The sequence below is a fragment of the Meriones unguiculatus genome, chromosome 15, assembly GCF_030254825.1.
Source record: "Meriones unguiculatus strain TT.TT164.6M chromosome 15, Bangor_MerUng_6.1, whole genome shotgun sequence".
Classification (NCBI taxonomy): Eukaryota; Metazoa; Chordata; class Mammalia; order Rodentia; family Muridae; genus Meriones; species Meriones unguiculatus.
Genome location: NC_083362.1, coordinates 2,867,000 through 2,892,141, shown reverse-complemented (window position 1 = coordinate 2,892,141; position 25,142 = coordinate 2,867,000). Strand labels below are relative to the sequence as shown.

The following is a 25,142-nucleotide window of genomic DNA, read 5'->3' as shown; positions in this document are numbered from 1 at the left end:
TAAAAAGTGGCAGGAGTATGAGGTCTTAGGTTCAATCCCCAGGATTGTACGCAATTAAACAAAAACCAATGCTCAGGGGTAGGCTCAGTGGGTAAAAGTGCTCACTTGCAAACTTCTCATGACCTGAGTCCCAACCCCAAAACCCATGTTAAAAAGCAAAGCAGGCCGTATGTGGTGGCATGCTTTTGTAGTCCAAGAGATGAAAGGGAGAGATAAGCGTCTCCTTCAGAAGCTCTGGGACCAACTAACGGGAGCAGCTAACTCAGGTGCAGGAACGGTAGATCCTGCTTCACCTCAAGGTGGGAGGCTAGAATCGACTCCACAAAGCTGTCCTCTCACAACCGTCCTTTCTGTGCGCCTGTGCTCACACACACTAAAGTAAGTAAGTTCTTGTGCACCGCCACTGCACATGAGGGAAGGTCGGAGGACAGCCACGTGGGAGTCAGTTCTCCCCCATGGGGGCCTGAGGAGGGAAACCCAGGCAGCAGGGGCCTTCACCTGCCGAGCTATCTTGAAAGCCCAAGCAAACAAAATGGAAAAATTCAAGCAGTGTGAGACAGCAGAGCTAACTCTCACACCCTGCCTCCCAGTAACAACTAACCCTTCCTACACAGCCTTGTAATGCCCAAGTGCAGGGGTCCCCCTCGTCAGCACCCCAGAGGGCAGGGCTCAACTGTCTTGGGCTGACAGCGTTACTTAGGACACAATTTCCTGTGTCCCCAGGATTTTTTTTTGGGGGGGGAGGGATGCTACTCTGTAAACAGGCTTCTTCCATTTAAGAGGATTCACTCATGCTGTGACACATGTCTGTGTTCTCCCCGCTTTTGGCTGAGGGATGTCCCATCTTGCCACCTCACCTGTACACCCTGTCTCTCCCAAACAGGCACCCACTGGCTGCTTTCTCCTGGGCTGTCATGGAGAATGCCGCTGGGACCTCTCCAGCTTTGCTGGGAGACAGTTTCATTTCTATCTGGTGTCTACCCTGGGATGGGTGGTGAGCACCGTGCCTGCCATCCTAAGAAACCTCGACTGTTTTACCAGTGCCCTTGTGCTGGCTGTCTACCAGCCATGTTTGTTTCTCAGTGTCTAAGTTCCTTCCTGGATTTGATTACTCGCCACCTATTTATGGCAGGCTAGGGCAGTGGTCACACATCTCTGTCTGGAAGCCCATTAGCACAGGTAGGCAGGGAGGAAGGCCCTGGTCTACAAGCAATCATTTACTCATGTCAAGATCCCAACAGGGCAGAGAGCTCAGCGCTGTCTACAAATCTTTAAAGGAATAATGACACGAGAGACAAAAAGGCAGAAAACAAAACAAAACAAAACAAAAAACAGCTTAAGTGGGCCATGCCTGCAAGAGCACAGGGTGACAAGGGACCTTAGAGACTTTAAGAGACAATGGACCCTTCAGTCAGAGAGTTATGGACATCTGCAAAGCCAGACACCATGGCAACAGGCAGCCATCCATACAGCTGCCAACAAGCAATGGAAAAGGTGAGCTCATGTCAGGTCCAGTGAAAGAAAGAAAAAAAGAAAGAAAAAGAGGCCCCATGTCCTCCTGGCATCAAGCCACTTCTGAAGACGTTCTACCCTTAGCACTTGGGCATGACAGGCAAACAATTCCAGGAGAGAGATGTTTCAGTGGAAAACCACTGCCACCACCACCACCAAACCCTGGAACCCGTCACTAGAACCCTGCCTCCAGGGTAGCACACGTTCCAGGGAGGGTAAGCGAGTCCAGGACAGCCAATGCTACACAGAGAAAGCCTGTCTCGGAAAGAGTGCTTGCTGCTCTTGGGAGTACCTGAGTTTGGTTCTTAGCACCCACGGTAGGTAGCCTTCAACTGTGGCTTTTACAGGTACCATCAAGCACATGGTGCAGATTCACACATGCAGGCAAAGCGCGCACGCACGCACGCACACACACACACACACACAATAAAAATAAATAAATCCACATCCTCGCTTTCTGTCCAAGGCAAGGGGAAGCCTGAACTTGACTAAACTTGACCCAGGTGCTGACTTGTGCTGTGTGGATCGATTGGCTGTGGCCAGCCAGTTTATGCTGGTGGACTGAACGAAGTCCCCTTACCCTGGCAGGCAGAAAGGACCTAACATGCCTGAGCTGCTCATCCTGGGTTGGAGGCAACTCAAGCACACGTCCACCTAAGAAGCACTGAGGTCAGACACAGCAGGAGGCGGCTGCCTGGAGAACTGCAGTGGTGGGCTGAGACTTGACAAGAAGATGATCACACCAAGCAAACATGTCTGGCCAGACAGTGTGACCTGACACCCAGAAAAAGGAGTGGCCACAGCCAGAAAGGCACCAGGGATGACCCAGTGATGGGACTTGGTCCTTCTAAGTTTCAGACATGTTTTTCGATGACGTTCACAAACCCACAACTCTAACAGGCAGTTTTAGGGATGTAAACCTTATTTGTACATAGCCCTTGGAAAAGGACAACACAGGTCCCAGGATGGCACGAAGAGGCCAGGCACAGGGCTGGGAGGGGCGATAGCAAAGAGGCCTAGGGTAAGGGTCTGAGCACAGGTGGCTGAAATGCTGCAAAATCACGAAAACTTTGACTATTCTAATCCTCCAGTGAAGTTTCAGAGGGAAATGACAAAACTCTTGAAACCTAGTGCTGTGCCACTGGCCACTGTCCCTGGATTCTAAACCCTCTCTGCTCCAGATGAAGACTGAGCTCTGAGCAGAAGCTGCTCTCACAGCTCAAGACCAGAAGCATCAAGATGCCCGTAACTACTGGCAGTGCCAAGCCCTCATCCTTAACTATGATCCAAAATGTGCCGAGACTAGCGCTCCTTCCAGAACCTGAGCACGGGAGCTGGCCAGTGCAGACACAGTGCAAGCAAGTATGCCTCCCAAGTCCCTACACAGCGTCCCTCACTGGGCACGAGTCTCGCCTGGCATCTTCACAAGGCAGGCACTGCCTCCTGAACTTTCCTTGCTCCAGGCAGCAAGATCTGGCAGAATCGTCCTTGCACCTCAAGGCCAGTGTCCCGCTGACACTGCCTGACTGCCTGTGAAATGTGTGGGATGAGCCCAGACAGCAGGCGCAGAGCCACTAATCAGGAGGACACACTAGCCCTCACATCGCTGAGAACATCACTAGTGCACATTCGGAGCATGGCCTGGACTCCAGGGCTGGAGGTAAGCTTCCTGCCCAACTGTGCAAAAGGACACAGGCAACTTGAGGCAGAAAAAAAAAAAAAAAAAAAAAAAAAAAACCAGGAGGACAAAACAAAACAAAACAAAACAAAACAAAAACAAAAAGACAAAACCCCTTTGGGACCCTGATGCATCTCTGCCAAAAAGAAACAGTTAACACAGATGCATGCTGGGCACGGTGCTGTACATCTGCCATCCCAGCACTCATGAAGCTAAGGTAGGAGGACTGCACAAGTTCAAGGCCAGCCTGGGCTGCATGAGACCTTGCTACAAAAAACAAGGGATGGGGATATGACTCAGTAGTAGAACATTTGGTGTCACATGTGTGAGGCCCTGAGTTTGAAACTGAGTATCTCACATACAAAAAAGATAAACAAACAAACACATAAACAGCCTTTACTACTCAACTCCACATCTGGAAAACTGTGCTCTCAACTGGACTTACCCAGTCAGAACAAGCCCAGCTTGTACTACTGCTTGCAACTGGAGTGCTTTCCCTTTGGTACTTCCCAGGGCAGGGAAGACCCTCAGGAGCAAAGACGCTGACTAGAGAGGAAGGCGAACAGGAGGCCAGGCTTCAGCAGCTCCGCACAACAGAATTCAGGAGCAGCTTCAGCACCGCTTCTTGTCCACACCCCACAAGACTCCTCCTACACTGGGTCTAGAAAGGAGTCACTTGGGTGTTGGGGGACAGTGCCTCCCAGTGGTTAACATTTCTGTCCTTGTCAGGGTGTACTGTTGCTTGGTTCTGAGACACACTTGCCTGCAAGAGAGGTCTCAAAATCCATGGAGCTAGGGGCTGAGCTGTGGGCAGAGACCTTCCTCACAGATGAGCTTGCAAGGGACAAACATGGCCGTGGGCTATGACTATGTGAGGACAAGCATGCCAACAGAAGGCCCTGCCCCGAGGGCAGAAAGTACACAGACAGACAAATGCCACCTTCCCTGACCTGCAGGCTTAGATGGCTCTAGGTGAAAGGGTACAGCCCCATGGTGCCACTCTTCAGACTCTCAGCAGTGCTGCAGAGGCCCGCCCGGCCACAGGTCCCTGGCACATGCTCAGAAGGGAGCTGTGGATATCTGGCAGCACATCTGGATGCTTCTGGAAAGTCCTCCCTGTATGTAAAATGAAGCTGGTCCAGAAGTGGGAAAAGACCAGCACCTGAGATCCAGAGGGCAAAGGCCGGCAGCACCTGGGCCTGCAGGCCACCGAGGGAAGGAGGCCCCCTTCTCTGTGATCTTCAAACAGGGTCCAGCAGTACCTCAGATAGCAGTGCCTTCTTCAGGGCCAAGAACAAATAGCTTTTATGGACCTCCCATCTGCCTTCTCCCCTAGCTACAGCACTCACCGTGCTCAGGGTACTGGGGAGGAGGAGGTGAAGCAAAATCCAGCTTGTCCTTTAAATCTGCCTCATTCTCCTCCTGCCACTGCAGCCCGACCTTCTCCCAGAGGCTGGTGGCTGCCTGCCTGCAAAACAGCAAGACAGGAATGGCAGTGAGGCCTGGGTGCCACGTCTTCCATGAAGACCCTGATCACAGAAGCCTCAGGGAAACACCTGCTGGGCTGCAGAGCAGGGCTGGGCAATGGGCATCACTTGGCAGAAGCGGCCTTCTGACCAGCTCTGACTACATGGTGATGATACAAGCAAGGGCCTAATGTTCACCCATGGGCTGGAATAAAGAGGTCCAGCTAGGTCTTAACGACCATAAACGGTCCATATGACACAGGATCACAACACCAACAAGGGGAAGGGCCAGTTCTGGAGCAGAGAACCACCACTATGGCAACTGGCAACTGGAGAGACGCTCTTATTCCAAATCAGTGTGACTCCAGAGGGGAGGGGACCACCACACTGGCAAGCTGCCCGGTGAGGCACTTACCGGATCTCAGGCATTTCATCACTGAAGCCGCTGAGCAGCAGTGGGATGAGTTTGTGGAAGAAAGAGTAGCGGTCATGAAGATTCAGCAGCCATCCCCCCACCACCGAGGTCACTGCCTGCCGGACCTGCCACAAGAGAACAGAGAAGTTTGCTCAGGATCCGAGGGATGGGAGGCTTACAGTCCTGCTGTGGGGTATTAGTCCTGAAACAGGTGTGAGCATTGAGGCCCCCTCTGACAAAGGAGAGGACCACTGCTGACCTAGAACCTCATGACACCCACTAGCACTGTCCTCTGTGGACTCACTGTCCCCAAACAATACACTGTGTCGGCAGTCTTCTTTGTCACCGTGACAGAGAAGATACCTGGATGCTGCCTGGGCTGTGGAGAAGATGGGCGAGGCTAGCTTATATTGCATGAAGTACGACTCCATGAGAAATCTACACAGTAAGCACACTTAGGACAGAAAGATTAGACCTCCCGAGGGTTTGGGCAGAGGTGTTGATGAGAACTGGGGTAGTGGCGACAACTGTGACAACACTGTGCCTACCGACGCCTCAGGCATGTGGTTCAGGGATGGAATATAGACCTGCACATACTGAGCAAGCACTCTACACCCGGGCCACAATCCCAATCATGACACAATAAACTTAACAGTCCACAAAATTTTAAAAGTATATGAAACAGCTACTAACCATCGTGAATGGGTGACTCACATGCATGTGAATCGTAATACCAGAGAGCTATACAAATAAAACGACACAAAAGCTGTTCTGGGAGCTGTGGCAGGATCTGGGTAGTATCCACTGTAGGCTGGGCACCAGCTCAAGCGACACAAGCTACCGCAGGGGAGGGAGGGTGCCTGATGCACTTGGGCCAACATAATCAACCCGGGGGAGGGGCACTGCCACCTGGATACAACCTGTCACTCTGAGGAGACTTTGACGGTTAATATGAAAGGCTAGACTCCTCAGCTGCTCCTGAACCCACCAGCACGGCTCACCCCACCACTCAAGCTCCACCCTGACCTTCTCTGCAAGGCCCTAAGCAACCTTGGCTGTGCACTGAAGTTCTCCCAGGGGATGAAAACACTATTACAGAAGCACATGCTTCAAAACTGCCCGGCAGAGCAACCCCATTACCTGAGGGACATTATCGAAGAGTCTCTGAGCAAAGTGGGAAAGCACATCGTCCACAGAACTCCCATTGCCAAACTGGATCACAGTGCCTGTGGCTTCGATGACGGCCACCCGGACCTTCCAGTGCTGGTGGGAGATGGTCTGCATCAAGGGGCCTATCAGGGACTCCGACTGCATGTGGAAGTGTTCTGTGGGACAGGGAGGCAGCTGGTTATGAGATACAGCTGTCTGGGCCCAGTTCTGTGGCTACCATCCACCTGCCATCTTCCTCTGGACTCTTGGAAACCTGCCTCTGCTAGCCTCAGCTCCCACTTTCCCTCTCTAGTGATCCTGGTGCTGTCTATGCTTTCGGCTTCCAGGCGGACATGTACAGCCAGTTCAGAAGGTTGGCCCCCTCCCGTGAAGACTTTCAGTTTAAGTATCAGCACTTGGTAGGGCCTCTTATTTTGCCAAAGCCTAGCTTAGAGGGGAAAAAGGGAAGGCTCTGATCAAGCAGAGCCGTTATAATGTTAGAAAAAAGCCAAAGGGAGGTGGCGAGAAGCAGCCTCCCCTCCACCTAGGAAGTCAGTCATCTAAGCCAGAGACACAGAAGACACTGGAGCGGAGAAGCACAAGGGCACAAACTTGAGTGGTTCTTTTCCACGTGGGTCCCACACCTTTGCATAATAGTGACCACGAAATGGGTGTGCGGCACAGGTCTGAGATTCTAACACTCAGGAGATCGAAGCAGAAGTTGAGTTTGATGCCAGCGCGGGCTACAAGCTGAGACCCTGTCTCGTGGGCCCTCCCGTCCGAAATCGCCAATCGAGGGAACCAGCCCACTTCAAAAGTTTCTGGAACTCTAGGTACCCGCGGAAGGGGATCCAGCGCTTACCCGGGGTGGCACGCGCCAGCGCGGCTGCGCACTCGCAGCTCTCGCGGCGCACGGCGGCGAACGGGTCGAGCAGCGAGCCCCGCAGCGCGCGCACCGCGTCGTCCAGGTGGGGCGCGAGCGCGGCGCCGCCCAGGTCCACAGCCAGGCGCAGCAGCTGCACGAGGGCAAGGCGCAGCTCCTCGCAGGGCTCGGGCGGCGGCCGCGCCGGGTCAGGTCGGGCCAGGCGCGCGGTGAGCGCGGGCAACAGGCGCGGCAGGGCGTCGCGGGGCCGCGCGGCGCGCCGCAGGCCTAAGTCCAGCAGGTGAGCGGCCAGCGCGCGGCAGCCCTCGGCCGGGTCGGTCAGAAGCCGCAGCAGGCGCGGCAGCAGCAGATGAGCCCAGGGGCCCTGGAAGGCGGCCGAGTCCGCGCCGGGCCGCACCGCTTCTTCCAGTGCGTGCTCCAGGGCCTCCAGCGCGCGCCGCCGCCCCAGCTTACTTTCGGTCTCCAGCCCCGGTAGTAGACGGCCTAGCGCGCGGCTCAGTTCCGCCGCTTCAGCCGCCTCGGTGGATCCCGCGGCCGCGGCCGCCTCCGCCTCTGCCGGCGCCGCCATCTTGAGCGCGTTGTCTGTCTCCAAGGGAACCGGCGCGAGTGCGATTGTCGCGGCACGCTTTACGGCAGGACTTCCGGCTGGTTCGGTGGACGGCTGCCGCGTGTGCCCGTGGTGCGAGTGATGCGGGGGGAGGAGCAGGGAGTGCGGGGGGAGGGGCGGGGCCAGGGGAAGTGGGCGGAAAGAGGGCTTAGGGGGCGGAGTAACGGTTTGGAGGAGGAGACAGGGAGCGAAGAGAAAGTGTAATTGGCTGGGCCCAGGAGTCGAGGGCGGGACACGCGCCTCGCGGGTGGGGTGGGGGCTGGTAGCCTTTGCGAGCGCCTCAGGAAGAGGGGCGAATGGTGAGGCGTTAGGGTGAAGGGGTAGTGGACGGAACGAGGCGGTGGTGCTCGGGACGGAGGCGTCTTGCCTTGGGTCGTAGTGTAAAGGGAGGGGAATAAAAAGTAATGGGAAGGGAAATGGCCAAATAGGCAGGGCGTGGGCTTTGGGGTCGGTGAAGGGGATGGCAGGCGGTGCGCAGGCCTCTGTGGGAAGGACGGAGGGTAAGGAATGGGTTGGGGCAAGGGGGAATGGGTTGGACTGGGGAGAGGTGGGCGGGGCATGGACCACGGGGCCGGAGGACAAGGGTTAATAGGTGGGATGCAGGCTTGGGGAAAGGGCACAGACCTCGAGAGTGGGGTGGGGGGTTCTGAGTAGGGTGAAGGGTGAGGAATGAGGGGCCTGAGACAAGGGCTGATAGGTGAGGCGCAGGCCTTGGGGCGTGGCAAAAGGCGGGGGCGGGGCAAGGGGTGGGGCTAGCCTGTCCTTGAGTCTGAAACTTGGCCAGAAAGCTGTGTGCCGGCAGGTTTCTCTCTCCCAGTGGCAGCCCAAGCCGAGCTTTCGAATGGCGTAGATGTGGGTGATCCTTACTCAGGGCTCCTGAGAAGGCAGGTGTGTGTCTGCTGCATGGGTCCTAACTCAGTTTAGACTTGCAGTAGCCTCGATGGCTGGAGGGCTTTTAGGGGGACAGGGACGATATTGCCAGTGGTCACCTAGTCCTGGTGACAGCCTGACTCAGTGCTGCCTGGCCTTTCCAGTTAGCCGAATGGGAGTGGGTGCTCCCAGGCCTGACTAGCCAGGCACCTCATCACCCCTGTGATGTTAGGGGCTGGGCTGTATAACAAATCTGGCCCTTGTAAACACAAGGTGACATGAGTTTTGTAGAAAATTGGTGTGAACAGGTGACCCTTAGGCGTTTTGAATGTGGCGAGGAAACAAAATGTGAAATGGCTGGGGCCAGCAAGGGTTGTAAAGAAGAGGGGATTGGCTGAACAAAGGTCTGGCATTAGGTGTCATGGACTGACTGTGTCCCTCCAAATTCATATGTCAAAGTCTTAAGCCTAGCGCATTAGAATGTGCTTGTGTTTGGAGACAGGATATTTGCAAATGTCAAAATTGAGGCACTAGGGTGGGCTGCCATCCTAAGAAGAAGGTGAGCTTGGGATAGGTGGGCAAGCTGTGAGAAGGCTTTGCTGTGAGAAGGCTTTGTGAATGTTAGGTGGGCAGACATCAAGCCTAGGGGGAAGAAGCCCTCTCAGGCTCATCTCAGACTCCAACATCCAGGTCTGTGAGGGACAGGGTCTGCCGTAGACCCTGAAGCTTTTGGTGCTTTTCTGTGGCCAAGGGAGTTCGCTGCAGGGAGCCAAGGAAGATGCCCGCAGTGGAGCACTGGCAGCCAGGCCTGCACCTCTGAGGGTGGCTGTGGCGGGCTGTGGACAGACATGGCCCGTGAGGTCCCATGAGCAGTAATTAGTTCACCTTTCCTACTCTTTATTTCAAAATACCCCACAAGAAACAGCCAGTGGGGAAAGGACTTGAAAATAAGATAGTCTGGCCCAGAACTCAGCACTGGAGCTATGTCCCTGGGTTTCCTTTTTCTCTGGTATATATTTCTGAACCAGGGCCCCAGAGAGGCCTAGTACACACAATAGACAACAAACGTAGGTAAGTCTTCTGGAAAAACCCCTCTCTCTGCCCAATGGCAGGATCCTAGAACAATGCCCAGAAGAGACCTTCAACAGCACTTCAGTACCAGTGTCCAGTGTCAGAGCACCTGTAGGCTCACCAGACCCTCCCTGCACATGAGAGTGACAGTGGGGACCACATAGGCAGTGCTGTGAAGGTGCCTGTCAGCACAGAGACCCACACAAGCATTGTGCTGATCCTCAGCAGGATGGACCCCAGAGATGACCCTTTAACCTCCAGGTGGCACCAGCAGGCACTGAGCAGCCCCACCAGTGCCAGAGAATGGAACAGACCAGGAGAGCAAGGGGAGGACTCTAAAGACAAAGCCAGCATTGGAACAAGAGGCCACAGAGGCAGACCAGATTGTTCATGTGACATCTATCCACACGCTGGCATTAGCAGCTGCCTGCTAACGTAGAGGATTTAAATAGGACCAGGAGTCTCCAAACAGAATAACCCAAATGTCCGGCATACATTTGAAAAAAGCCGCTTATCATTCCAAGAACATTCACAATGTGAATGTAAAAAGGCTGCTCACTGAAATGGATGCCAAATGAGCCATCTGCCAAGGACTTTCGACAGCCATGAAAATCCCTTTCAGAAGTAATTATAAGGAGAAGTGATTACAAACTCATTTAAAATTGAAAAAAAAAAATAAGTTAGCAAAGAAAAAGAAATTGTAAAGCGCCAAGTGGAAATTATAGAATTTGAGAAAACAACCAGAATAACACTGTCCATCATTAGACGGATATAGTGGTAGACTGTCGATGGTGGAGTGCTAGAACTTTCTTGGAACTGAAAAACAAAGAAAATAGTATGAAGTGAACCTAGGCCAAGTTTGGCGGTGCATTCCTGGAATTGTAGCACTGAGGAGGCTGAAGCAGGAGGATGGAATTTTTCAGGCTACTTATACATCCTGTCTTGGATAAATTTAAAACTCCGGAGCCTCAGAGGTTTGTGGGATAATTTGTATTTCATCAGCATCCCAGAACAATAAGGAATTGTGGGACTAAAGCGCTCAGAGATATAATGGCTGAAGGTGCGCCCAAGTCAGTGAAAGACATAAAATACACAGATGCAAGAGGCTGAGTAAGCCCTCAGAGCAAATCTGTCAGAAATCCACACCAAGGTATATTGTAGTTAACCTTTTTATTTGTTACCTGTTCTACTGTGTGTGGTATGTATGTATGTATGAACAAACGAATGAATGACAGGCTCTCATTCTGTAGGTCAAGCTGAACCTGGAACTCAACATGTAGATCAGGCTAGCCTTGAACTCAGAGGACTACCTGCCTCTACCTCCTGAGTCCTGGGATTAAAAGTGCACTAGTACACCTTACCATATCTATAATTTTGAAACAGGCTCTCTTATTGTGGACTGTCCTTAAGTTTGAGCCAGCCCTTCTCACTTTCCCAAGTGCTAGGATTACGGGCATGAACCATCACAGTTGGCTTTAGTAAAACATTTTACAAGGCAAGAAAAGGAAAAACCTTGCTTGTCGAAGAGAAATGATGTGTTACAGGTAGAGAGGCAGTCTCAACCAGATCTGGCTGCTTCTCCAGGGCTCCAGGAGCCAGAAGGAAGGGCACAGAATTCCTTATACTTATAAAGAAAACTGTTAACTGTGAACTCAACTCTGTCAAGCAAAATATCCTTCAGGAATGAAGGGGAATCAGACATTCTCAGGAAAAAGGCAAACCAGCAGAACATGTTGCTAACAGAACTACTTGCAAGTTGTCTGTAGAAGAAGCTCTCTAAGCACACTGGAAACAATCAAGAGAAAAAACGATTGCCGAACTTTTGGGGAGCTTAGTGGAATGGCTACAGAGTAGCATGCTGTTGGCCACCTGTGGCAGGTGGAATATAAGCTGAGTCTCCCCAGTGTCATATATTGAAGTTTAATTCCCATTGTGGGCTAGTGGAAAGTCATGGGGCTTTGAGGAGGTCCCCAGGGAGGAGTCCCCATGACTGAAGAGGTGGATTAGTTACTTTTCTGTTGCTGTGATAAAACACCATGACTGAGGCAACTTACAGAAAGAAGATGCAAAAGGAACTTTTATTCCCTTGTTTAAATTGTTGTCTGGGAGGCTTACCACCACCTCCTGCTAGCCTAGGCCTGGTCCTGGAAGCTTATAGCCTCTGTACAATCTAACCTAGGCCTAGAATGTTTTCAGCCTCTGAGATTTACTGCTGAATAAGCGCACCCTTTCTTGTTCTTACTGAGCTCTGGGCTGGCTGGTTTAACTCAGCTATTTTGGCTCACACTCCTCTCCCAGCCGACTGAGTCAATCTGGCTTTTCTCTCGGCCCATGAATTGCTCTGCTTGGCCTCAAACTGCAGCAGTCTGCTCTAATCTACTGGCTCCTTCTCATTATCGCTGTCTTCATCTATGGCTAGCTTGTTCTTTCTTCAACCTGTGTCTGTATCTCTGTCCTGGTAAAAACAACTGCCTGCGTTCTTTCTCTCTCTCTCATTACCCCTTAAGTAGCTTCCCTTTCCTCTTTCTTATCATGATCATGAGACTTGGGCGTATTATATTCTGTCAAATCTTATTCTTTCAAATCTTTCACTTTTTTCTGTCACTCAATTAAACACCATTTTCAAACATGGGGGCTTCCTTTTACAAACTAACTTTACCTTCATTGTTTGAGATTAAAGGTGTGTACCACCATTCCTGGGCCTAAGCTTTTCTTTACCTGAAACTTGCTCTATACCAGGCTGACCTTGAACTCAGATCTGTTTGCCTCTGTCTCCTGGATTAAAGGCGTGTTTGTATTTCTGCCAGATTGCACAAACCTAGAAGGTCTTTGGATGTGATCTCTTGCCAGAACAGCCACGTTCTTAATTACAGAAAGAAATTATTTTGGCTTATGGTTCCAGTGGGATGAGTCCATCATGGTGAGGAGGCACAGCAACAGATAGCTGGCATGATGTCAGGAACATGAAGTTGAGAGCTCATATCCTCAACCACAATCAGAAAGCAGAGACCAAACTGGAAGTAGGACACAGCGTTTAGCTCTCAAATCTAACTCTACCCCCACCCCAACCCCAGAACATACTTCCTCCAGTAAGGCTACCTTTCTAAGCTTCCCAAACACCACCAATATATCTCTAGGGGACCAAGAGATATTTGAATATTCTGAGAGCCTATGGGGGACATTTTTCACTTACAGGACCACATTTCACTTCCTGCTCCACAGACCTCATGGTCATATCATGATGCAAAAAGTGCATTTAGTTCAACCTCAAAGGTCTCCATTGTTTTTCAGTTTCAACACTTTTAAATTTAACAGTTCAAAGTCACTTCTTGGACTTAAAAAAAACAATCATAAAAAAGGCAAATTGCTTACTTCCAACATTTAAAGACACAGTGTGTGTGTGTGTGTGTGTGTGTGTGTGTGTGTGTGTATAACCATTCTAAAGGGCAGGGGTTTGGAGCAAAGTGAGGAAATACTGGACCAAACCAAGACCAAAACCCACTCCCTCTAGCTTTACTGCCTATAGTATACCTCTCTATTGGGCTAGTTCTATGCCTTTTCTGCATCTCTCTTTGGTATATAGCCCATGACTCTGCCATCTCCAGCATCTTGGGATCTCCAACTTAGGTTTCACATTTGCGGCTTCACCTGGTGGTCTCTCAGGAATTTCAAATCCCATAGACACTGCCCTAGCATGTACTGCCTGGCCTCCATGGCTTTTCAGTCTTACAACGCTGTTTCTGAAGTCAGTGCCTCCTGGAGGGCACTGTCAAGAGCTCTGGATGAACCATCATTCTCCATTTCATTTATATGTATAAAGTAACAAACAAAAGCTGCTGAAATATATATATATATATATATATATATATATATATATATGAATGAATGTGTGTATGGGTGTTTTGCCTGCATGTACATTTGTGTACCACAGGTGTGCCTGATACCCTGGGAGACCAGAGGAAGGCTTTAGATCCTCTGAAACTGGATGGGTGTGAGCCACCATGTGGGTGATGAGGATTGAACCAGTTTCTCTGGAAGAGCCACTAATACTTTTAACTGCCAAGCCATCTCTCCAGCCCCTGCTACTGCTTTCTAGGGGCAGAAAACTTAAGTCTTTTGCTTTCGAAGTCTGAAAGCTTAGCTGGGCGGGGTCATCCCCTGAGTGCACCCTTCCCTTTACTCTAGTGTGGGTCAGGCCTCGCCCTAATGACGATATCTCCTCACATATGCTTTTTCTGAACATTAAGCTTCCTAATGGGCTTTTTCCGTTTCAAACCATGCATTATGTATTTCTTCCTACCTCAGTCATTTGTCATTGTAGACCTGTAAGTGTTACCAGTAACAGTCACCACAGATTCAATACAGTGCTGCTTTGAAATGCCCTCTGCCAACGAGATTAGCCCTTTTCCTTTATTTTATCCTTGAGCAGGGCCTCTGTGGTCTGCTTTACTCTTAGCATCACTGTCTTCCAGGTTCCTCCTCTACCTGCCCAGACAGTGGCTCCAGCTGGGGACCATGTGTTTAAATGCCAGAGCCTATTGAGGACATTTTTCCCACTTTTTCACCAGAAGGGCCAAACACATGTGTGTGTGCACACCAACATAAAAATGCACACACACAGACTATGTTCTTACCATTGTGACCACACACTTCAGGGAATGCTTAAAGGGAAAGGGTCTGTTTTGGCTCATAGTTTCAGAGGTTTGGGTCTGTCTATACATGTTTGGTTTCATGGCTTAGAAAGTCCATCATTGCAGCGACAATTCGGAGCACAGGAAATTGGTCACCTTTTGTCGAAAAGAAAGCAGAGGCAGGAGAAGGAAGACACGTCCAAGGACCTATTCCCCTAGTGATATTCTAGCCTAGTCCCACATCCTAGGTTGTGGAACTTCCCAGAATAGTACCACCAGCTGGGGACCAACTGTCCGAACAGGAGGCTATGGGAAGCATGCATATGCAAACAGGAGAAGCGCTCTCTGCCTGTTGCCAGGTGATGTCAACACTGCCTCAGGATTCTGCTGACCAGAAGGCCATGTGATGGATGCAGTGCCCTGGAGCCTCCGTATTCATAACCGAAGCTGTTCGTTACAGCCTTCACTCAGGTGGCTGTCTGTCATTGGCAGTAGACTGACCTACTGTCTTCATATGATTGCTTAATAACTGATGGTTGATGCACAAAAAAAAAAAATGTTGACACTGTGGGCTGATGAAGGGGGTGAGTGGGATGGGCCTAAGACTAATAATAAGGCTTGGTGAATTTGATTGAAATATACCATTGCGTGTATGAAATGTAGTGAAACGTACAGTATATGCTAGTAAAATATTTAAATTATATGCTAGTAAAATATTTAAATTAATCTGTGTGTGACGTGGGGCCAGAAGACAACTTGAAGGACTGAGTTCTCACAGTGTGGGTCACAGGGAATGAACTCAGACCCATCTAGTTTGGTATTAGGTACCTTTACCTACAAAGAGTAATTGTTGTTCCTCTGGAAAATAGTTGCGATTCTATTTAAAGGAAAGTTAGATTAAGCTTCCCAAGCTACACATGGACAAACACTGATAGGCAGCTCTGTCACTCACGAGCATCATGGCCCCTAACAGGACTGAGTGTGGTGATTGGCCCAGAGACACTGTGGAGCAGGACCCTGGAAAGTGCTGGCCGTGTGCTCTCCTGAGCCACACTGAAACTTGAAACATAAGAATACAGCGGACAACAGGCAAGGCTGGGAAAAGTGCATCATGGAAACATGAAAATGACCATGAGTGGGGCTGGTGAGATAGCACCATGGGCAGAAGTGCGTGTCACACAAAATGGATGGCTTGATGAAAGCCACAGAGAAGGCCAGATGTGGTCCTGCGCATCTGTAGCCCCAGAGCTAAATGTGAGGTGGATACAGGAGTGTCAGCTGGAAACAAGAAAAGCTATGGATTCCTTCAAAATTAATAAAGATTAGGTTTGCCCAGGGGAGACCCGAGAACCTTGACTGAAGACATGAAGTATGAGTAAACTAAGAACAACAACAGAACAGGTAACATGACTGCTGATCTCTCTCCTTGAGAGCAGCTCTGAGACTGGCTGAGACAGGAGAGCATGTCTCTGCATAGCCAGTAAATCTGTCAGCTACAGAGTCCTCAGGATTTATCATGCCTTCCTTTCATATGGCATGGATAAAAATTTATATTACACTTTGGTTATGCAGTCCAAATTAGCTCATAATGAAAGACAGATGCCTTTCACCTGCTCAGAGAGCAGAGAATCATCTTTGGCTGAATTGTGTACTCTGCACATTCCATACATGTGTTATTAAAAAATGTTTATTATCTTTAAAGTTTGTAGTTTATGGACTAGAAGGATCAGACACCAAAGATGACAAGTAGCCCAGATAATCTAAACTCAATAGATGTTTTCTCAAAAATCTATATCCAGAAAAACCTCTCTATGGCTAGCTAGATCGTCCATCCTCAGAGTGATCTAGCCAGGACTTCAGTAAAGCCCTGCACTTTCCCATCTTAGGACTTGGCTATTATCCCAGTTTTCTTAGGATCTTCCCCCCCCAGAAAAAAAGATGTTGTGGCCCCTAGACAGCAGGAACTAATTTAAAAGAATGACACCCCATTCCCAAAAAGTGGGGTGGGTAGTTTTTGGTCAGTCAGTGGCTGATGCATGTTTGTTATCATTAAAGGGGATTGATTGGTCAAAAATTGTTCATGGTCTTGGTCCGGGAAGAAACAAAAGAGGTTAGAGTCAGGAATTTCTTTTTCTTTCCTCTGTCCTTTCTCCTGTCTAATGCTGGGGGCGGGGGAGAAGGTATGGAACCCTGCTTTTAAGGTTGAAGTCTGACATTTCTAGATATCCAACTGAGATCAGTCTATTACCACAGACTCCTTTTCTCAGGGGGGTTCTCTCTCCACCTGATCTGGAAACCCTAGAATTTATTAAGGAACATCACATAACCCTCAGGGAAGATTGCAGGCCTGACCCTTTTCTGATAAGAAAACCTGCTTAGCAAGCATCTGGGAATTCCTGGAGATATCCCACCCTATGCTAAGGAGATCCTAGCTTTCAGCAATGACCTTCAATTGTACTTGGAGATGTTTTTCCCCCACCCATAGGAATACAAGGTTCTCCTTCTTGTGGTAGAGCCTTGCTACTGCAAGTGAGGTGCTGTACCACTATATATAAATAAAATATCTCTAGCACCCCTGACCCCAACAAATCAAACATATTCACCCTCAAAATCCCTCCTACTGCCCAAGGTTTATAATTCCATGTTTTCACATGAAATAAACAGGCTGTTCGTGTGTGCTGCGTGATACAATCGGCTTTCCACCATGGCAGACTGAGGTTCATTATTTATTCTAGGAGAGGGAGGGCTCCCCTCCTGGCTACTGAACTCCCTGGGCTTAACTGCCAGCTAGTCTGGCTTGACTGCCAGTGGTCACCACGTGTTGCTGGCCACAGTGGGTTTCTGTAGTTCACAGGCATGCAGAACTGTCTCGGCAGCTTCCTCCCGCCTAGCTTGTTTCTCACTGAACCTGCCTTCTAGCCAGCTGGGCCTGGGTCTTGATAGGCCTGTTTTGGCTGCAAGGCAACCAGGCATGGGCTTTGCCTCTATCCTTGCCATTATCACGGTGCCTTAGCCAAAGGGCCGTAACACTTCAGTATCATCATAGGACTCCTGAATGTCCACTGCCTCTGATACCAACAATCTCATTTCAAAGAGCTGAATTGTAATACTCCATGGAAAACTCTTTGTACGCCCTGGCCCAGGGCACATATAGGCTTTTCCCAAAAGTGCTCTAGCTGTTCTGAGAAAAAAGGAACCCCTATACCTGAGTCACTCTGTTCTTCATCTGAAAACTAACTTCCAAGGTCAATACTACTGCTAGACGAAGAATGACAAGCAGGGATGAAAGGAAAAGGGAGGATATAGGAATGATAGATAAAAGGGTATATTATTGAATCTACTTTTAAACTAAAGAGCAGTCAATAAGCCAAAAATTTCACATTTTTGGTATGGGTCTTTGTATAATGATACAAATTTAAGGTTATTTTTTATAAATATACTGTATGTATATTTCAACTCTCGTCTATGGTATTATACCTCTGCAACTAATTTAAATATGCAATGTGGAGTTCTGGTCCTTGTTTAGGATAATTAAAAGTGTGTGTTAATAGGCAATCAAACTTATGGCCATGTTAGATACTAGTGTAATTATTTACAGAAATAAGCTTTATTTAGCCTCCTATAAATGTTTTCAAAGTAGAACTGATAATAAATAGCTAGAAGCAGGCAACATTAGCTTATTCAGATATACTATAGATAGACAGATGGTCTTCAAAAACCTCAGAGATCTATAGAATATGGCATTTAAAGATGTTTTATTAATAAAAGACTTTTTTGACAGTGAGACATACCTGATCCTGCAGCACCCCCATTCTACTTCAAAGATGATGGGCACTGAAGAACCTCCATATGGAGTTCTCTTCTAATGTGGCAGGCTAGCCACAAAAAGCTGCCTTTGCCTCAACTGCTGGCAAGTATGATGTACAAGCTGTGGGCAAGCAGGACATGGAAGAAGTTGATTGCCAAGCTTTGCCAAGACAAGGTAGGCAGTCCTTCATAATTCCTGCTTCACAGAAAAGTCTTGCTTGGCACTTCTTGTCTATTCTGGTAATATTTATCCTTCTCAGGTCTTTGATGCTGTTGAAGACCAGATAACTATAGTCTCATATAAAAGTGTAAATTGTGAAGTATCTAAGAGAATGTTTTAGGGTCTAAGGAGATGCTTTGAGGATGGTAAATACAAGTTAGGAAGGTTGGAAATTTGAGGTTGGTCTGATGCATGTTACAGGCCCTCAAGATCTGTGGTTACACCTGTCCTTGTTTTGTAAATCTGCCTAAGACACACCGGATTGGTTGATTAAAGGGCCTAACCTGAGCAGGGTAGAATGGGGCGGGCGTGGCTAAGGACTCTGGGCTTCCAGGACAGGAGAATCACAGGAAAAGAGGAGAAAGGAGGATGCCATGATGGGTTAGTGCAGAGAAGAAACCATGTGGGCCAAGAGGAAGGACTTCAATAATGATGTGGAATAATACAAGCAAATACCATGGATTCTGTAGGGAAGGTAGACCAGATGAAGACGATTTGGGCAGATGGCATTGGATGGAGGCTGGGAGATGGGTAGTGAGGATAGTAGGTGAAATGTCTACCCAGCCCAAGGTATTAATGGGATTACAAAATCTAACAGGTGTCTGTGTCTTAGTATTTGTGATTGTGGGTTAGATAATACCACTGTGATAATCATAGGACAAATAAATAACATTATATAGCCCAGCACCCAATTATTTATTTACAACAGCTGGAGAACAGGAAAATTTAAGTTGTAAGAAGGTGTTTTAAGGTAAATGAAGGTTAGAGGGTCTAAGAAGGTGTTTTCTGAAGGTTGGAGGAAGTTTTGAACATATGAAAGAGGATAAGGGTTGGATGGCAATAAGAACGTGATTTAAGTACAGAAATTTGGATTCACCAAGATAGATAGTGGAATACTTTTTCCAAAGTATTGGGAAAAGATTGCCAAATACAATAGACCGGACATTGTGAATGTAATTAGTATCTTGATTGTTTTCATATTATTTTAAGAGAGAGAACTTGTATCGGACTAAAATGGGGAGATGTTGGGGGATTGCTCTGCGCCCTGCGTATTCAAGTGCTGATTTCTGTACACAGAGAGATGATTGCAGTCCAGGTGCTGGCATTGCCATTCCTTGAAGTGCCTCGTCTCAATGTGTAAAAATTGTTCGCCATCACCTCTGATTTGTTAATAAAGAGCTGAACAGCCTATAGCTGAGAGAAGAGCTAAGACGGAATTTGCAATCCCAAGAGGAGGGTCCCAGGTGTGGTAGGGAGAGGGGGAGAAGGTTGCCATGAGTACGTCCACATGGGGGGAGTTGCCATGAGGACACAGATGGAGCAGGAACAGCCAGGGCAAGATTAAGATGGCAGGTAATGGAACACATGGTTGGGAAGTGGCCAGGCCCACACAGCCAGGTTAGATAGAGGAGTTTCTGCCCAGCTATAGCGCTTGAAGCTTTTAATAAATGTAATAGGTCTCCGTGTCATTATTTGGGAGCTAGAGGGGACATTGAAAACCCATTAATTTTATAGCCAGTTCTTTTAACCACTAAACCATCTCTCCAGGCCTGTCCTGCATGGCTTTGCTGACAAGAAATTTGAACATTTGGTGAACAATTACCATCTTTCAAGAAAGCTGGAAGGGGACATTTCCCAATTTGTTTCATGAGGCCAGCATCATGCTTGTGATCTCAAAATGTAATAAGACAGGATTGGAGAAGTATTGATGGCCTCTTTAATGGAGTAGATGACAAATTCCTAAAGAAAACACTGACAAATTGAATCTAGACATGATGATGATGATGGTGGTGGTGGTGGTGGTGGTGGTGGTGATTGTTTTAATTTTTGAGACACAGTTTCTCTCTGTAGTCCTGGCTGTCCTAGAACTTGCTCTGTAGACCAGGCTAGCCTTGAGCTCAGAGATCCACTTGCCTCTGCCTTTCAAGTGCTGCGATTAAAGGCATGCCTCACCACTGCCCAGTGAGATAATTTTTGTAAAAGGGTAAGGCATAATTAAACTGAGCTGATCCCGAGAATGCGAATTAATAACAATTCAGGGCTGGGAATATGGCTCAGTTGGTAGAGTACTTGCCTAGTCTGCATGAACTCGTGGGCTCCACCCTCAGCACTGCTTAAACAGGAATGCCGGCCATGCCTCAGCCCCAGCACTCGGGCGGATCGGGAGTGTATAGTCATCTTCAGCTACATATTAGTTTGTGGCTAGTTCCTAATCCATGAGACCCTGGCTCAAGATGTTTTTAAATTTGAAAGTTGGAGAAAACCCATAAGATTCCACAGATGCTAGCAGCATTTGGTGAAATCGATACTAATAAACCTTCAGTTACTTAGAATAGAAAGGAATGACACAGATCTACTCAGAAGGGTGTCTGCGCCAGTAGCCAGCAACAGTTCCCTCCTGCTTGCAAACCTGCTGTGGAGTCTGGGCTGGGTTCCAGACATGCCAATGGAATGTGGTGGAGAGTGTGCCCAGCCACTTGCAGCCCTTGAGTTGAAGAGACCTGGCAGCAACCTCACGCCCATCAGAACAGCTGCGTTCAAGCCCCAGCTAGCCAGGTTACAAGGAGGACACTTGCTGGCTGGAACTCTCCAGCACTGCTGCAGCCTGACAGAGCTGCTCCAAGCCTCCTGCTTTGCAGTCCAAACCAGCATCCTCTTCCGAGGAGGGAGCTGGGAGCTGAGGCAGGATCTTCCTGCTCCAGTCCTCCTCTGGGACTGGGTTGCCGTCCCCTAGGGATGGAGCATGCTGCGTGGCTTTGCTCACCTGTTGGGATATAGGTTGTTTTTACTCCGGGGCTTCTGTGAAGAAGCTCTTTCCAGGACAGGAAACCCTGGCACCAGGGTGCTGCTCATTTTTAGGGCTCCTGTCTAGCAGCCCTGTATGTAGCACTGGGATCATCAGTTCACAGCTGCAGGAAAGCCAACAACCACAGGATGGCCTTGACCTCCAGCTACTCGCTTCTGAATAACTAAAGAGAAACGTGGGAGTTGAGTTGGTGCTTTTGCAGCCATCTTTCATTTGACTGATTTGGTATTGGGGGATGGAGCTCAGGGCCTCAAAAGCTACCTTAGTGTTCTGTTACAGAGGCACACCCACCTCCACATCGCATTTCCTCAGTAGCATTATTCACAAATAGCCCAATGATGAAAACAGCCCAGACATCTGTCACTTGTCACCTGACACACAGAAGAAAATGAGTCAACCTTAGGAAGTGAAGGCTCACCATCTCATGGGTGAGCCATGCACAGAGGGTAGAGCTGACAGGAGCATCTACAGATAGGAGGCAGACAGCAGAACACACTCAGGGCTGTGCAGCTCCGTCGCCAAGTGTGAGCCTTTGTGGGAGAGATCAGCCAGCTGAGGAAGGGATGGCAGAGTGAGAATGCGGATAACAGGTCTGCCCATCGCTCGGCTCCCGTGTAACAGCCTTGTACAGGGGTACACACATTTCCATCCAAGTCTGATGGGGTCTTAATGACCTCACAGCCTGTAGCACCAGTTGATTTTGGGTTGTATGCATACATGCGTACATGTGCATGTGTGTGTATGTATGTCACAGCACATGTATGATGAGCGCTTTTGGGAGTTGGTCCAAATTGAAGTCATCAGGCTTGGAAGCAAGCACTGTTAGCCACTGAGCCATCTTGCCAGCCCTACACTTAACATAATCTATCTTAACATAAATATGGAACATTTAAATTATGTTTGAGCCAAAATACAGCAAGGCTGTCTAAATTTATTGTGCTTAACTCCCTGCATTGCACATATTTTAAAGACCCTCAAAAAGCAAGGAGAGGGGGGGATATGTCTTTTCAACCAGTAAACAGACTTTGGCAGAGTTAACTGAGGCTCATTCATTTGTTGTTTCACCTGATGTCTATTTATGTGGGTTGTGGGGGACACTTCCCGGTGTTCAGCTAAGACAGAGAAAGATGACTGTCTTAGGATTTCTGTTGCTGTGAAGAGACACCATGACCACAGCAACTCTCATTAAAAAAAACAAGACATTTGATTGCAGCTGGCTGCAAGTTCCAAAGTTTAGTCCATTGTCATCACGGTGGGAAGCATGTCTGCACTCAGGCAGATGGTGTTTCCTGGAGAGGGAGCTGAGAGTTCTACATCCAGAAGGGCAGAAGGAGAAAGAGTGGAACTGAGCTGCTTGAGCATCTGAAACCTCAAAGCCCACCCCCAGTGACATACTTCCTCCAACAAGGCCACACCTGCTCCAACAAAGCCACATTTCCTAATAGTGCCACTCCCCAGAAAGCCTGTGGGGACCATGTTCATTCAAACTGCCAAAAAAAATCAAAGAAGGTGCTGCTGCCCTTCGCATTGGGGGGGTTGCCTGTCCAGGGTCCGGGGATGGGGCAATACACCCCACTGTCCTCTGGCTTTGACAAAACCCTTGTGTTCATCTGTCAACTGTATGATTACCAAGGGCAAGACCAGATCCTCAACTTTCAGGAGGGAGGCAGGGAGGGAGGGGCTCAGGAGGCTCCACCCCAGTTAATGATTGATAGGGGGAGCAGCTTTGCTCCCCCGCCCCTTCTGAGGATTGCCAGGCGGTTATGGATTGCTGAAATCAGTTATGTATTATCCTCTTCTCTGTGGACATAATGGTGATAACATCGAGGCTTCTGGGTTGCCCAGGCTCATGTAATCCCAGTTAAAACTGCGTCACTGAAATAGCCTTGGATGGAATACTTTGGTCTATCTGTCATTGGTGTCCTCTCTGGAATGAAAACACAGACATATGTTCATCTCCCTGGGAAAAGCCACACAACAGATGACAATGGAACAACAGAGAGGCAGGATCACCGGGGACAGGGAAGGCGCTGCCTGCGGGACACATCCCTGGGCTTGTGGGCTGGGGAAAGAGCAAGGTCTGGCTCCTGCGGTCTTGTGGAGGGAGGAGCCAAGTTCTGGAAAAGTGGGGTAGGATGAAGGCTGCTGCCGCTCACCCTGGGGTGAAGACGCTTGGGCTAAAGCGCATGTGCAAATGAGGTATAAGTGAGTTATTTTGTGGGTAACTGGACTGAAGGGGAGGGAAGCTGTCACAGGGCTGGTGGGCTCTGGTGCCAATCCTGAACAGATGGAGGAATCCATCACAGAGACAGACACAGTGGCAGATGACCAAGGCTGCAGGGGGAAGCTCACGCGTGGCTGGGGGCAAATACTCCTGAAGTAGGTGGCGGTGATTATGTCACTGCTGCCGGTTAGTGAATCACCCATCCCAAAAGGCTGATGCTCACACACAAAAAGAAAAATAAGAGGGATGGTTTCCCTTTAATGCATGCAGAACTGTTGCATCTTTTTAACAGCTACACAGTGTTACACAATAAACTCACGAACTTTTTATTTGCACCCACCCAGTGTTTCTTGCTTCATGCATTTTTGCAAAGAAGGCAATGTAAACCCATAAACAGCTGCGTTAGCTTCTGCAAACCGATGCAGGACCGCATAGACAGTGCAGATTCAGCTAGCCAGTGGGGACCACTGCAGAAGGCAAGCTTTGCATTCGTACTGTAAAGATGTTTATAAATCCATAATCCCAGCACTCAGGGAGGCAGAGGCAGGTGGACTGCTTTGAGTTTGAGGCCAGCCTCGTCTATAAAGTGAGTTCAGGACAGCCAAGGCTACAGAGAAACCCTGTTTTGAAAAAACAACAAAAGGTTTATAAATTGATCTCCATGGAGATGTCAAGTGTGGAGTCCTGCCTCCCAAACCCTTGCCAGACCATATCAGTTTTTGGATGTGTGTGTACCCATGCCACAGCGTGCCTGTGTGGGTCAGAGGGCGATTTGCAGGAGTCGTTTTTCTGCTTCTACCTGGGCCCCAAGGAACAAACTCAAAAGGTCAGGCTTGGTGGCAAGCACCTTTCCATGCTCAGATGCCTTCCCACCAGTTCTCCATGTCTGTGTTTTTGTTGTTGCTGTTTTGTGTTTTGTCTTGTTTTGGGAGACGGTTTATCTGTGTAGCCCTGGAACTCTCTCTGTAGACCAGGCTGGCCTTGAACTCAAGAGATTCACCTGCCTCTGCCTCCTGAGAGCTGGGATTAAAGCTGTGTGTCACCACTGCCCAACTTTTTTTTTTTAAATGTAAATTCTGGAGACTAAACTCAGGTCCTTATGCTTGCAAAGCAAACACTGATTCATCGACCCAGCCTGTTTTTAAGTTATTTTTCCTCAATAGGCAAAAACTGGTGTCTGCATATCCTCCTCTTGAGGAGGGCTTGAGTTCCCCAGTACCCACATCAGGAAGCTCCTTGCTGCCTGGTCAGGGGATATGGCCTCTGTGGGCACCGCACATATGTGTGTGCATACACGCTCACACACATACACACAGTTAAAAGACATAAATAAAAAGCTTTTAAAAATGGTATCTCTGCAGACAATCATTGTTTCTCTCGTATTCAGGAAGGTTGAAGATCACCCCTCTGTGATGAGTATTTTATTTGTAAGGATATATAAACTCTTTTTTTGAGAGAGTACCTTATATAACCCAGCTGGCCTTGAATGCACACTCCTGCAGTTTCTATTTTTGTTACAGGCATGAGCCACTATGCCTAGCAACATAGTTCTTGTTTTGACTTTCGAATGTCTGGGTCTTTGTTTTAAAGCTTGATCTCACTCTGGAGCTTACACTGGTCTCAGACTCGTGACCCTTTTGCCCTTGGAGTGCTGAGATCACAGGTGTGTGCTATCATAGTCTGATTGGATATCATTTCTTTTAATGAATGAGGCCTTGTGCTTTAATATACTAGACAACCAAGTATTACACTTGTGATTTCTGTAATGTGCTTAGAGATTCCTAGTGCAATGTTACGAATTTT

General features: G+C 48.7%; 2 protein-coding genes across 3 annotated transcripts in view; one reads left to right on the top strand and one right to left on the bottom strand.

Moving 5' to 3' along the window:
- Dnaaf5 (dynein axonemal assembly factor 5) overlaps window positions 1–7,708 on the bottom strand; it is a 36,238-nt gene extending 28,530 nt beyond the window's left edge. For both annotated transcript variants that reach the window (XM_021640703.2, XM_021640704.2), the window contains exons 1-4: window positions 7,083–7,708; window positions 6,212–6,396; window positions 5,072–5,196; window positions 4,540–4,658 (exon numbers count right to left, since the gene is read on the bottom strand). In XM_021640703.2, coding sequence (XP_021496378.1) covers window positions 4,540–4,658; window positions 5,072–5,196; window positions 6,212–6,396; window positions 7,083–7,671 — 1,018 coding nt within the window. In that variant the 5' untranslated portion in view covers window positions 7,672–7,708. The remainder of the gene's footprint in view (window positions 1–4,539; window positions 4,659–5,071; window positions 5,197–6,211; window positions 6,397–7,082) is intronic.
- Window positions 7,254–25,142, top strand: part of Prkar1b (protein kinase cAMP-dependent type I regulatory subunit beta) — a 134,655-nt gene continuing 116,766 nt past the window's right edge. Inside the window, exon 1 of the mRNA XM_060367980.1 lies at window positions 7,254–7,383. The gene's annotated coding sequence lies outside the window, so the exon portion shown is untranslated. The remainder of the gene's footprint in view (window positions 7,384–25,142) is intronic.